Source organism: Gastrolobium bilobum, unplaced genomic scaffold (genome assembly GCF_033153095.1).
Source record: "Gastrolobium bilobum isolate Gb01-03AN ecotype WA unplaced genomic scaffold, APGP_CSIRO_Gbil_v1 utg2164, whole genome shotgun sequence".
NCBI classification, from domain to species: Eukaryota; Viridiplantae; Streptophyta; class Magnoliopsida; order Fabales; family Fabaceae; genus Gastrolobium; species Gastrolobium bilobum.
Genome location: NW_026898827.1, coordinates 450,743 through 465,354, shown reverse-complemented (window position 1 = coordinate 465,354; position 14,612 = coordinate 450,743). Strand labels below are relative to the sequence as shown.

General features: G+C 32.2%; 2 protein-coding genes across 4 annotated transcripts; both read right to left on the bottom strand.

The window, feature by feature from the left end:
- Positions 1–388: 388 nt before the first annotated feature.
- LOC133284458 (uncharacterized) lies at positions 389–3,073 on the bottom strand. 2 transcript variants are annotated; one of them, XM_061481472.1, is made up of 4 exons: positions 2,777–3,073; positions 2,511–2,653; positions 2,025–2,285; positions 389–713 (listed from the first exon to the last, which is right to left on the bottom strand). In XM_061481472.1, the coding sequence occupies exons 1-4, from the start codon at positions 2,901–2,903 to the stop codon at positions 594–596; spliced, it is 651 nt and encodes a 216-aa protein (XP_061337456.1). In that variant the 5' UTR covers positions 2,904–3,073; the 3' UTR covers positions 389–593. The 2 variants fall into 2 exon arrangements, with proteins under 2 accessions (XP_061337456.1, XP_061337455.1); XM_061481471.1 differs by having other exon boundaries at positions 390–767.
- Positions 3,074–4,855: 1,782 nt separating this feature from the next.
- LOC133284445 (uncharacterized) lies at positions 4,856–9,335 on the bottom strand. Of its 2 annotated transcripts, none has more exons than XM_061481457.1 (6): positions 9,120–9,335; positions 8,906–9,029; positions 8,301–8,552; positions 7,897–8,040; positions 7,067–7,819; positions 4,856–5,222 (listed from the first exon to the last, which is right to left on the bottom strand). In XM_061481457.1, the coding sequence occupies exons 2-6, from the start codon at positions 9,014–9,016 to the stop codon at positions 4,995–4,997; spliced, it is 1,488 nt and encodes a 495-aa protein (XP_061337441.1). In that variant the 5' UTR covers positions 9,017–9,029; positions 9,120–9,335; the 3' UTR covers positions 4,856–4,994. The 2 variants fall into 2 exon arrangements, with proteins under 2 accessions (XP_061337441.1, XP_061337440.1); XM_061481456.1 differs by having other exon boundaries at positions 5,084–5,689.
- Positions 9,336–14,612: the final 5,277 nt, after the last annotated feature.

Here is a 14,612-nt window from a genome sequence, read left to right as displayed (position 1 = left end):
GAGATAAATAATAATGGCTGAATTGTCAGAGATAGCCTAGTGACCAATGACAGAAAGTCAAAAACAATGGGCATGTTTGAAATCTATTCCGAAAAACAGTTTTTTGATTTTTAGAATAAAAAAACAAAAAAATCCGTTTGATAAGACCTATTTTGTAAAAAAAATAAAAATTGTAACTTTTTTTGTTTTTAAAATCAAATTTAAAGAACATGTCGGAGTTGTTTTTGTTTTGTGTTTTGACTTTTAACTTTCAAAACAAAATAAAAACATAGAAAACACCTATTTCATTAACTATTATACAAAACAATTTTAAGAACAAAAAAACCAGAACACAATCAAACAGACCCAATGTTAGCCTAATGATCTCAAGAATGTAGAGAAGCAAAGGAAATATTTATGTAATGTATTGTACATTATCAAATTGATGATCATAGAAATGAGTTTCAAACCTATATAAACATATTACTATACAAACAAATCCTGTCTCTGACAAATTTTTACTATAAAGCATGAAAACCTAAACAATAAACAAGCCACCAAATCTAAAATTCCATATGATCAGACAGAAACTATATGATTCATAACCAGGCAACTCACTCATGAAATGGGGATATATCATCATTTTCGTCATCTATGTCCATATACCTGAGCTTAAGATCATCCCATCCATGTCCTTTATAATTAAAACTTGAATTCAGATAGCAATTCGTCTCCTGAAACAAGTTCAAATGATCCACGAGCTTATGATACGCATTGCATCCACAGCACTACAAACAATGATAAAAAAAAAGGTCAGCGTTCTTTCCATCCATCCCCATTAGAAATTGGACATGATATTCTCACTTTTTTTTTTTACACTACTTCTTTACATCCCTTTTCCAGCATAGGAATTTGTCCCTCCTCAGTATCGACACCAATGTTTTTACAACTAGTTTTAAGGTTTTGAAGTTCAATGGGGGTTGAACAGGATTTTGCACATATTCACAAGTTATAACATTATTAAATTTACAAGTACTAAACTAACAAGTCTCTTCCTCTAATATATGGAAATGCACATCTAGTAAGCAAGAGTGAAAGGATAAAACTTCTAATTCAATGTTAGTCTCACATCGAATAAGTAAAAAGGGAGAGGTAAAACTCTAATACAAATAAGAGGCAAAACCATTGTTGCAATTGCAATGCATACTCCTTGTTTGTCCACATTGGAAAAGGACAAGTTAATAAGGAAGATACTGATTTTAGCTATAAATTGAGAATCAAAAAGTGTACTTTAGTAATAAAAAAATAGTTATATATATATATATATATATATTTTTTTTTTTAAAAAAAACCAGTCCAAACCATAACTGTTTCACTAGCTAGCTTCCCAGTTCAAATCCCAGTTTTCGAATTTACAATTTTCAATGGTTGATTCAAGTTTGGACCGGTTCCAAACTTCGCCTGTCTTGCCCGGGTCTAAAAACATTGATCCACAAACATGGTTGGTACTTTGAGTGGGGCTTGAACCAATCCCTGTGTAAGAATTATACTACTGTATAAACAAAATAGCTATAAAAATATCATTTTCCTTAGAAAATTCAAGCTTAAAAGATTGTGGAGATGGTTGAGAGTATAAAAGTAGAAAATGTTAAACAAAAATCACTTTACACTAGGTTTAGTATAACATTAAAAAAAAAAATCTTTATTTTTGTGTATACTCATGGTTGGAACTCATTTACATCCTCAATTTTCACATTCTTAGCTCCCAAGTACTCAAGCAAGCAAGAAGAGCTTAAGTTTGTCATCCAGACCAGAGTCAATACTAGCAAGTAACACTGAACAAAATCTCTCTCTTTTCAATTAAATTTTCCCTTTCTAACTGAAAGGTTAAAACCAAGTTCAAAGTATATTTTTTTCTGCCCAGTGGACCAACCAGTGAACTACCCACTCATAAGTTCACAATTTCGTTCCAAATTCAGTCCAAGAAAATTATTGAGACATATAATATGATAGGAGGTTAAGGTTAACCAAAACAAAAATGTTACCTGGACAAAAACAGTGCCATCAGTGTAAGCATGGGGATTAATAGCCCGTGTAGTTCGCTGGCCACATATGGTACAAGTAAAAGCCACAAGCATCCTTCGCCTAGGGGATTTTGTGAAGAGAGACCATGGGAAAGTAGAGATGTTCTCTGTCCCTGATTCGTTATCCCTAACACCCGCAGGAACAGAGGGTCCTTCCATTCCTGAACCTGTTGTCCATCCTCTACCTGCTGCAGCACTCAGCACCAGCCCCATCGCAGCATCCTGACCCCACAATATTCTTATCAGAAATGAATAATTTTCAAGACCAAAAAACAAAACTTCTTCATCCATTACATGTTAATGCAATTGACCCTTTAAAATTTCAGGTCCAAAAAACCTAAAACTAGAAAACAAAAAACAAAATTTTTTGTATTGATTACATGTAATGCAATTCACCCTTTGAAAAATGGATTGAAGTTGAAATTTTGGGAAAGGAAAAAGACATACTTTAGAAAGAGGGGAAAGGGAGAGGCGGCGATCACTGAGAATTGGAAGGATGTTGTAATTGTTTTTGTTATTGTTGTTGTTGTTGTTGTTGTCGATGATCTCCTTGGAATTGGATTGGTAATCTGAATCGTTATCATCATCACCTGAAATAAATCACCCAGATCAGGAAATCTGAGGGCATGATCCTCAAAAATATCAGAAATCAAGCAGAAGAAGAATAAGAAAAAGATAGATTGAGAGAGAGAGAGAGAGAGGTGAAGACGCACGCTTGGAGGCTAAACGAAAGTGGAGGGTCTTGGGAGAAAGGGATAATCTTCTTGAAGGGAAAATGGAAAAAGGAGAAGATGAAGATGGTAGCGTTGCAGAAGAAGATGTGGCCAAGGTTTCCATCATTAACTCACTCTTCTCTTCTCTTCTCAATCTCAATCTCAATCTCAATCTCAATCAAACAAAACAACCTCCTCTCTTCTCTTCTCTTCTCTCTTTGCTCCGCACAAAATAATATCCCAACACCACAAGTACTCATAAAAATGTTATATGAGGTGAGGGATGAGAACTGACAAACATGGTCATTGTTTTGTGAATAATAAAGTTTCGTGGAGATTATATCTACTATTGTTTTTTTTTAGTTTTATCGTATCAAAATTAAATCAACGCTTTTCAATTAATGCTAATTTGATAAGAGTTGATTTAATTTTGATCCAACGATAATAAGATTGATAACTATAAATAATAAGAAAAAGAAGAGGGAGTTTTTTTTTTTACTATATCTTATTATTAAATTTTAACCGTTAATTTTCGTCAATTTAACGGTTATAATTTATTGGATCATATTTATTAATTAATTATTAATTTTCCATAAATTATAATCGTTAGATTGGCGAAAATTAACGGTTAAGATTTGATAGAAGAGATAGTAAGTATAATCTCTCCCGAAAAAATAATAGAGATGAAATCAAGATATTTTTATAATTATAATTTATTTTAGGATTATAATAATCTTTTTCCTTATATTTTTTAATCTTTCAACTCAAAATAACATCGTTTTGAAAATGAATATAGATAATTTATCTACCTTTACCATAGAAACGTTAAAGTATAATCTCTCCACTTAAGTAGATTTTTAATTTTAATCCTCAGTAAAATTTATTATCTTAGGGTGATGACTGGGATGGACCAAACCAATTTTGTCCTGTAAGAAATTTGTGGTGGATATTGCCAGTTCATTCATTTAAGTGGACTCGCCAATCTCTTTTGTGAATGGGATTCATTCAACCTAACCATTTTAAGTGTGCATAGATTGACAATTGGAGAGTGGAAACCTTCCACCCCCAACCCTAGATACTTGCCATTACCAAGGAAACAGACCACCATAACTAGCTTGACCTGAATGAGTAATTAACTGATCACTAATTACATTATTGTCAACATTAACTCTTATTTACCATACACAGTTTGAACACATCCTTACTATTCCTATAGTAAATATTCTTTCACTAAAAGTAAAAATAAGTGGGACTCAATCATCTATCATAAAAAAACTGGTAGAATAAATGAAATGAAATGATTTTTTTTTCTTCTTCTAACTTCAACGAGTGATGCAATGATTTTTCAGTACTAATTAAAGGAATACTGAAAATATTTTCCACAGTTGAGAGCCATGGACAAGTCGTGTGCTTGGAAGTATACTTATTTTTCAGATTAGCAAGAATAGTAAGTATTTTTAGCTCCCATACTAGGTCCTCCGTGTTCTAAATTTAGTCAGCACAGTATGATGAATGCCAGACTTTTGCTTACATAAACAAATGTATGATGATTTGATTCAATTGGCACCCAATATTGATTTCAGATGTTTCACCATTCACCGTGTCACTCTTGTACTCTTTTTATGCGGGGAGGAAAATATATTAATGGGCATCCTTCTTATCTAATTACGTAAAGTCAAATTCTAATACCCCAAATCCATTTATACGTTAGTTATAAAATGTTCCAATCAATCTTTTAATATTTCAACTGTGTTTGATGTATCGCATATATCAAGTCTGGTTAAATTTCCTCAACTTGGTGAAGATATAGTAAAACTTGCAGGAATTTTAAATTGGAATTTGGTCGTTTGTTAAAAAACCCTGTGATAAGGTAAAACACCAACTCAAGTTCGTTAGTTGCAAAACAGTTCAAGTGAACCCTTCAATCCATCAACTATTTGGAAAGCACACATGCTAGTTAAGTGCACATTGTCAGTTTCTACGCGATAACTCAGAACAAAGAATCAATATACGTGACATAATAACATATAACTCAAAACCTGTGAGCAGAATAAACAAAAATCATTAAAAATCACCACAAATAAATTTAAGGGCAGTCGTATAGAGAATAATGTTTAGACAAAGTATGCAAGATTCCACTCAAAAGTTATCGTTAATCCTATATTATACACAGTTGCTACCATTCTTTTCGAAGGCCCTAGTTTTGACGGTGTGTAACTCAAGCGAACAAATCCTCCTGGCTGGTTGTGTCTCCATCATCATCGTCATCGTTAGAGCTGTCACTATTAGCATTGAATGTCAATATCAAGTCTAGAAGTTCTCGATCTGCAGCTGAGTTTTCTCCATTGCTTTCTGTCCTATTGCTCCGTCTCGGAAGTGAAAACAATTGCAACATCAGGTCTTCAGGAGAAGCCATCTGGTACATCCAGCCCCTGGACTTGGGTTTCTGTCGGACACACAAAATCTTCATCAATTTGCATTATTACAACCACCAGCAAAATTATCATAGTTTCCATTGTCATCATTATTATCATTATTATCATCATGAACAACATTGTTGTCACCATTATCATAATCATTGATACAATCATTATTTTCACAACCATCACCGTCATCATTATCATCATCAACATCATCAATGTCGGTGTCATCATCATCATCATCGGAAGTATCTTCAGAATCAAACATATTATCACCGGAATCATCATCAAAATCAAACATATCATCATCGGTATCATCATCGTCAGAATCATTGTCGTCGGAATCATCGTCCTTGGAATCATCGTCGTTGGAATCATTGTCGTCGGAATCATCGTCGTCAGAATCATCGTCGGTGGAATCATCGTCGGTGGAATCATCATTGTCGAAATCATCATCGACATTAAACCAATGAATGTGATCAAACATGAAAGCCTTCTTCAAAGAAGTAACAACAGAGAAATTAGTTCCTCTGCTGCTCAAACAGCTCAGGTAACAAAAATACCCATTCTTCTCTACATTATCAATTAGCATTAACAGACAAATATGGTGTTAAAATCAAGTTATTCTAGGACTTTCGTGGACCAGCATATTAAAGTCTTCTATTATCAGTTTTCAAATCAGCCTAATATTTTTGGGTAGATAAATATTTAAAAATGTATTTAATGATCTTTCATAAAATCAATTGAGTAGATATTGTTTATCTTTATCATGCTTTGCATTAAGAAAAGATCTAGTGGCAGGGCAACGAGGCTTTCACTCAACTCCCTTCGGGCAGCATGTTTAAACAGCTAAGCCAGTCTTACTCATTTTACAAACAGATCATGCAGCCTAACACTGAGGTGGTAGCATATGAGCTTGCCACATCATCCAAATGTCAACTATTCCAACCATCTAACCCCAATACTGGTTCAGAAGTTTCCTGCAGAACTGACTGGTTCACACTGGTTTTCAACAAAAACAGTTATTAGGTCATAACTACGCTAATGCCTGGACTACTTCCCAGTTACCATGGTCAAATAGTTCCAGCCCAGTCCATTAATTCAAACACGGCTCTAACAAGAATCCCCAAATGAACTGCACTGGCCAGAGAACTCAGAAAAACAATTTTTCCTTCGAAGATTATTTTACACCAATGTCATGAGCTACAACCACAAAATTTAGAAAAATAATAATAATAATCACAGAAGACATAATCTCACAGCAGTCATATTTTGATAGTTCCTAGGATTTAACATCATGCCCAGCACATAATAACAGAAATCTCTCAGCTCTCAACCACCATAACCTTCAATAAATCACCCCTCATATATCACTCTGCTAGCACACATTGCACTTTTCAGCCAAAAATTTTAAATACTGCCTTACTGAACTAGATAGTGTGTAAGCATGGAAAAGCACAACTTTGTCCTGAACTAAATAATCAAATTAATAGAGTCCGATCAAGGGAAGATTTACTCGTTAAATAGTAATGGGTTAATAAGAGTCGAGGGTGTTCAGATTTATGGCCTGGATGACATCAACAGACTTTTAGGTTCTTGAACTGGAAGAGATTGGGGGCTGGCCAGGGGCAGATGAAGGAATGAGGGCCATAATAGCTTTGGACAATAGCTTCATGTCATTTATTTGAGTGCTTATATTTTTTTATTTAAAAAAAAGGATAAAGTTTTTATAGAAACAGTCCCTGTCAGCTATTTATAAACAAGACTAGATCTTTCTATACATAAAACGAATCACCCACATTTAAGAATATCATTTTATGCTTCTGAGTTGTGACTAGCAATAATTATCTCAAGAAGACAGAATTCATACCCGCTCAATATTTTTGGGCAACGTAGCTTTTTCAAGGGCCTTTGGAGTCCATATCTTGATGTCATGCTCAATACCACTGCTTGCAAGAACAATTGTATGAGGATGAGACTCAATGCAGTTCACAACATGCTTATCTGCTTCCATGACACGAATAAGCTGACCACCTTTCTTTTTCCATACGAAAATCCGACCACAATCAGATCCACTCACCACATACTCACAGTTAGGCCCAAAAAAGTTAACCCCCTTCACTGTCTCACAATTCCTATGTCCTTTAAAAGCTTGTGGGGTGATTTTCTCATCAGCATCCATGTTTGATGGAGAAGCTGCAGATCCATGACTACTTCCTACTTCACTTCCATCACTGTTCATAGATACGGAGGACTCAAGAACAGGGTTTGGTCCCAAACCCATATCTTGTGTAAAAAGATAAATAAACTCATCATTGTATGACACAAGTAGCTCTCTTTGTTCAGAAAATGCCAAACCTGTTATCCCAACTCGCTCATCACCAATCAAGTGTGAAGGGCAAAAGAAGTTAGTTGGTTGACCAAAATCACTTGATCCATCCCATTTATACTTGCGAATATCATAAAGTCGAGCATACTCATCAGACCCAGCAACCGCAAATAGATTTGGGTTCCTTGGATCAATTGCAATTGCATTGAGATGGATGACTGGCATGTAATTCCATCTATCCTTAATTGGCTGGCATGTAAAAAGTTCTGTTGAAGCCCCAGTTCTCAGATCAAACTGTAATAATGCTTAGTGAGAGATGATTAAAAGATTAACAACAAAAAATTAAAAGTAGCAAAAAACCAATCACTCACATGCTGTACTAGTCCATCTTCACCGCAGCTATAAAATATATGAGGGCTACCAGGCTCAATAGCCAACTTATGAGCCCGTCCTTGATGCTTGGCCAGTAAATTAGTTTCCACTCCTCCACCTTCGACAATTTGAGCATGTCTCACCTGAAATTGAGAGTTTGCATAAGGAAATACCCATTCTTTTAGTAAAATTTGACCTAATAGAACAGCATTATATTTCTCTTGACTCAGAAGTAGATGAACATGTTTGGCAAACAAATAAGTTACAGAATTGGAATGGGAATGGCCACCCCAATCACAATGTGACGGATATTAGAGGAAGATGCACAAGGTCCGTTGACACATTTAAATGGAAAAGGAATGATACTTATCATAAAGTGAAGGATTTTCCAGAAAGGATATACCTGTCCATCAGCAGCACAAGTGACAATGCTTCGATCATCCGAGTAAGGCATCATCTTTGCCTGAAAAACATTGTTACTGTGACCAGAATGGAAAGACAGCTTAATTTGTCCAGATTCCCAGTCCCAGAGAATAATCCTCCGATCATCAGAACCGGACACCAGGATGTCACCATCTGCATTGAAGCTTACGGTGTTTACACATCCTCTGTGCTTTTCAAGCTTCCTGAATACATCAAGCCGAAGGACAATATCCTAAAACACACGAGATTAGTTAGAGATTTGAGCTTATGAACATAGGCACATTCAGATTCATATGTCTACATAAAACCGCGTTCACATAAAGAGAAACCTAGTTATTATCTTTAAAGGTAAACTACCTTAATCTGATACCCAAAACAAAATACCCTGTACAAGAACAAGCCATAAAGCCCACATTTTCAATTTCAATATCCTCAAGAACCAAACCAAACGCAACAATTAACCGCAATCCAAAAAAAAAAAAAAAAAAACCCCAGTAGCATTATAGGAAGGAAAAAGAGTGAATATTTAATAGTTTGAGATTAAGAGGGGAAAGAATTAGAAGGTTGTGGAATGGATTATGAAACCTCGGAGCCGCCGAGACGGTGAGCGAAATTCCTGGCGGATAGCTCGCCGAGTTCTCGATTCCAGAGATCGAGAACCTTCTTGTAGACGCAGGTTCTTGGTCTCTTGTTCATCGATTATCGATTCCTGCGGAACGGGAACAGAAAATAAAATAAAATAAAATTGGTCAAGGAACGATTGTTGAAGACGATGATTGATGAATGGGTCAATGGATACCTCGAGGAAGTAGATCGAATTGAGTAGTGAGAGTCTGAGAGAGCAACACCAACACCAACACCAGTGGGTTGTGTTGTGTTGTGTTGTGTTGTAGATGATGAAGATGAAGATGATCGTGGAATTCCCACGTAAAGTAAATAGCTCCACAGGGAGTGTTAACGTGTCACTCTTCCCCTTTGTAACCTTAATCCTCCTCCTGATTCCCTCAATCCTTCAATTTTCCCTGGAATATTTATTTTATTTTTCACTCTCCGTCTCTCCCCTCTGATTAAGAAACCGAACGAAGATTGTCCTCTCATCTGGAGATGTTTTTCGGTGTGGTTGGACTACGGTGTTCCTTTTCCAAAATAAAAGATTGAGAGAAAAAAAAAAAATCAAAAAAAGAATAAAAATTAAATAAATTTTTTTTACGGATAAAGGATTTTTCCGGTCGAGGTAGATAAGTTATCTTAAGTGAGTCCAAAACGACGTCGTTTTGAAAAGAAAATCAAGATATTTTTGTAATTTTAATATATTGTAGGTTATATTAGTTTTTATCATTATAATTTTTTAATCTTATAACCCCAAAACGACGTCGTTTTGAGCTCACTAGAGATAACTTTATTTTCGGTGATTGGAGAAATACTTTTTCTTTTTTTTATTTATGAAAAAAGAACCACTGAATAAGTGGTTGACCTTGAGCATAATAAATTTTTCGCTATCATCTGATATAATCATTTGACAGCGATACAAATCTTAACTGTCATACTTTATTGAAAATTATTATGTTGTACTTATTAATTAATTATTAATTTTTAATAAATTATAACTGTTAGATTGACGGAAATCAACGATAATTAAATTGATTGTAAATGTGATAAACTTTTTTGATAATAAGTATATCCTGTCCCTTATTTCATTAACGGAACGATTAAGATTTAGTGTCAAGTTTTTTATTTTAACACCGGTGTCAAATCTAATAAATATTAAATGGGTAAGATTTTATAAAAATTTAATGTTATAATATCGAAAAAAATATTATATAAAATCTGGATTATATTTTAAAATATTTCATAAAATCTTGTGGACTTATTTTTTATATTTCCTTATTTTTTTATAATTTATTTTCTTATTTCAAGAATTTATTATTAATATAAATATAAATTAGGTTTTGTCTTTCCTAATTTTACTCATTTTACAAAGTCCAAATTCTTATAATCTCATTATTTATATAAAAAAATGATAATATCAAATGAAATTTTATCGCAATAAAAGTCATTCTCAATAAGAATCGCTAGCCTAATGCGCCTTTGGCGGAAATATATATGGAGCTCAACATATATGGAGCTCAACATATTTGAAAGGAAAGGAGAATGTTCTTTGCAGTATTGGATACTAGATTATGCTTAAAATGACACAATCAAATCCAAATAAACAAAATGTTAAAATGACGCTATAAAATCAATTTACATCATTATAAAATTAAGAAGTTTTATACTTAATTTCGATAATTAATCTATTTATATCTAATGCCTCACATAATTGATAAATCAAAGTTAAGAGATATAAGTGAAAATTATCAGCCCAAATTGAGAGTATAATTTATGTTAGTATAAAATAATTGTGCCCTAACTATAATATTAATTTTACAAATATAAAATGGAAGTTACATGTCAATTTTGATTAAATAGAAAAAAAAGTGGAATATAATATTATAACAACTAATTAAGGTTACTATCAATATTACTACCAATCAAATTTACCGTTAGATCGATTATGTTGATCCAACGGTTATATTTATTTCCACCTTTATATGGTTATAATTCTCTATATTTAATGTGAAAGCATTCAATATGAAAAATCATAATCATACAGAGGTGAAAAATAAATATGAAATATTAAATATGGGGAATCATAACCATAAAAAGATGAAAATAAATATAATCGTTGGATCAACATAATCGATCTAACGGTGAAATTGATTGGTAGTAACATTGGTAGCAACTAATTGATTGTTACAATATCATTTCCCTTAATTTAAATGTTAAACTAATTTGAATTCTAATTTTGTATTTCGAATTTCAATATTGTCATGAAATTAGATTTGATGATAATGGAGAAAATTAAGAAAACTAAATAATTAGATTAATTGGCTCAAATAAATGAAACCAATTAATTAGATTGATTGGCTAAAATTAGAAAAATCAATCCATTGGATCGATTGGATAAAAAAAAAAAAATTACCTAATATGAATGGGAAGTGATGGGGCAGTAATCAAGGGATTGATTAGCTATCATATTTAGTTTCCATTTTTTATTGTTTAAATGAGATATTTTTCTTATTTTGCTCTATCCAAAACCTAACCAAAAATTACTCTATTGTTTGGAAAGTTTGCTGATGTGTTACTGCATTTTTCTATTTGGTAATTGGCTTCTGTGCACATATTTTTTTTGTTCTCTGTCTGTTTTTCTTCTTCTTCTTTTTTTAAGCTGTTCTTCTGCATTATGTATTCCAAATATGATTTTATAAAAAATCTTGATCATACAAAGGAAGAATTGAGGGTTAACGACTTAAGGTTAGAGGGTTAAACATTTCATAATTTTATACAATTTTAATGTCTTACCAGGATTATGAGAGTCAAACATCTGATAGTGTCGATATTGCTGATGTTTTCCTCACTTTGTTTTTACCGTTGATTATAAAATCTGATGTCGTCAAGGAAGAATATTTTAATTGTTCAGTTAACCGTCATAATAAAAAGATTAAGATAGAAAAAGAGTTAAGTACTTACCCATTATCTGTGTGTTTATAATTTTCTACTACACATTATTTCTGTATTCTATATCATTAATACCAACAATTTTTTTTAATTAGATCTATTTCTGAAGTCGGAGACACCTTGCGAGAGAAAGGGAAGTTATGAATGGATAGAGCTGCTGGGGAAGAAGTTGTGTAACAGAAACATTGTTCTGCATGTTGTTGAACTATATATTTGAGAATTATTAAACAGTTACAAAATATACAATCTTAATATTTATTTGACGTTTGTTTGAACAATTGTATATGATTATCTAATGTTTAACATGAGGTTAAACATTAATTAAATGATATTATGAAATATAGTATAATTTTTTTGTGTTTGTTTTTCTTCTTCGTCTTCTAAAGTTAATCTTTTGCAATAATTAATATACAATAATTCGCTTATTACTTGAAATTTGGAAATATTTATTCTTTTAATTTTTTTTTTGGTAACAATTTATTCCTTTGTTTGATTAAGAAAAAAAAAAGTTTAATAAAATACATTTATGGTAAACCATCTTCAACAAAAAAAAGAAGAGACACACTCTGCATTGTAAAGGGGGCTGAACCTTCAGCCATCACTGTTCCCCCGCACTCCGGATTAGTCCTATAGCCGGCTCAAAGAGTCGAAGCTCGTGGGGATACCGGAGGGAGCCAACTCGTCTCAAAGAGATAATTAGGGTTGGGTAACTCCAAAATTATGTTTGTCATTAAATTTTTTATTATTCATATGTCTACACTTCAACTGACTTCTTTTAATTTATATGTATTAGGAAGTTTTTTTTTTTGTTTTTTTTATAAATACATGTTATTCTCTTAATCCTCGTTATTTTCTGAAACCTTCTGATATTTTTTTTTTCTGAACCTTTTTTCAATTGATGATTCTTCATCTTCTGCAAAGCGGAGAACGATTGAGAAACAGAGACAGATGCCTGGAAATCTCTTCCAAGGGATTTACTGTTGCAGATTTTTGGAATCACCAATGTAATACTCTTAGAGTCTATTATAGACATCATTTAATATTAAGTTGCAAATCTCTTATCTATTTTATCTTTTAATTATTTCTTTAATAATTGTGTCCTAGAAATTTTATTTATAAATTTTATTTAAAATTTACATTAATTTTTACGAGACAAACAAACCTACTTCTTTTTTGCTCTGTGCATCGCACGGGTAATAAATTAGTTTATAAATAATAGCATGTTTAAATTATAATCTGGTTTTAAATGTATTAGTTAGTTTCATTTATAAATAATATGTCTTATAAAATCGCGATTAAATTGTAATTGAATTTTTTTTGATAAATAAATACGATAATTGAATATAATTTTAGCTCACAAATCATCGGGTCAGTGGAAGCTAATTTTTTTTTATATAATTTTACCTAGTTCAAAATCCAGATTAGTCGGCGCCCGTTGACAATCGGTTTTGCTAATTATACCGATTCTCAATGGGCACTTATTAATTTGGATTTTGAGCCAGGTAAATTTTTATTTTTATAATTTTTCCTAGCGCAAAATCTATATAAGTCAGCGCCCGTTTACAATCGGTAGAGTTAGCAAAATTGGTCAATCATCCCTCTACCAAAAAAAGAAGAAGTCAATTGTCTTGTCCTGCCTCTGCCGGAAAAAAAAGGTCAAGGCGGTTTGATTGTCAATGTTGAGTGAGTTGTTTTGAGACAGGTTGACGGGTCAATCCTCCTAAAAAATTTAAATTAAAAAGAATATTTTTTTTATAATGTATGATTTAATATTAAAAAATAGATAAGTTATATTGAGATCTCCACATTATCTAATGACTTGTGGGATTAAATGAGAAATTTGTGTTGGTATATAAATTTATACAAATATTATTATTACGAAATTATTTTCATGATAGTATTTTGCGTGTAAATGTTTGTCCTTTTATTTTGTTCAATTTGATCTTCAATTGTGATGATAGTGCACTAACCATGGGAGACCGCTATAGATGTTGCACTTTTGCAATAATTCTACAACATATAAAAATATCAAATCAAAATGATATAATACATAAGAAGATGAGAAGATGAATTAAAAGAAGAAAAAAGGAATCCTGATCCATGGGTTTATCTGCCCTGCCCCTAAGGTCCCAGCTTATTCAAGGCAGGTTATGTTGGATTGTCATGTTGAAATATACAACTCAAGCCATTCTGTTTTGACGGATTAACCTTTCAAGTTAAATCCTCAACTCTAGCAATCAAATACCAAATGATTTATATTGCACCTAAGTTATTTATGTTATTTTCAAAATAACGTTATTTTGAGATTGGAATATTAAAAAATTATAATTATAATGACTATAATAATCCTAAAATAAATTAAAATTACAAAAATACAATGATTTTTGTCCCAAAATAACGTTGTATTAGAATTACTGTAGATAATTTATCTGTAGTAACTGCAGAAAAAGTTAACCCTAAAAAAAACTTAGAATTCTCCATTAAATTTAGTATGTAAAGTCATCAAATATTTAATAATAAATTTCATGATAATGTTTAAATTTTTTTAAAATATAATTAGCAATTAATAAATATCTAATAAATAACCTTACATAAGAATAAATGAGGTATCAAAGATTATAACTTATTAGCATAAATAGTTTAATTTTGATCGAAAGCATATATCATTATTGGATTTAGTAAGTGTACAGTGACTGGATGTAAAATTCGATCCAGTGCACTATGTTCTCCCGCG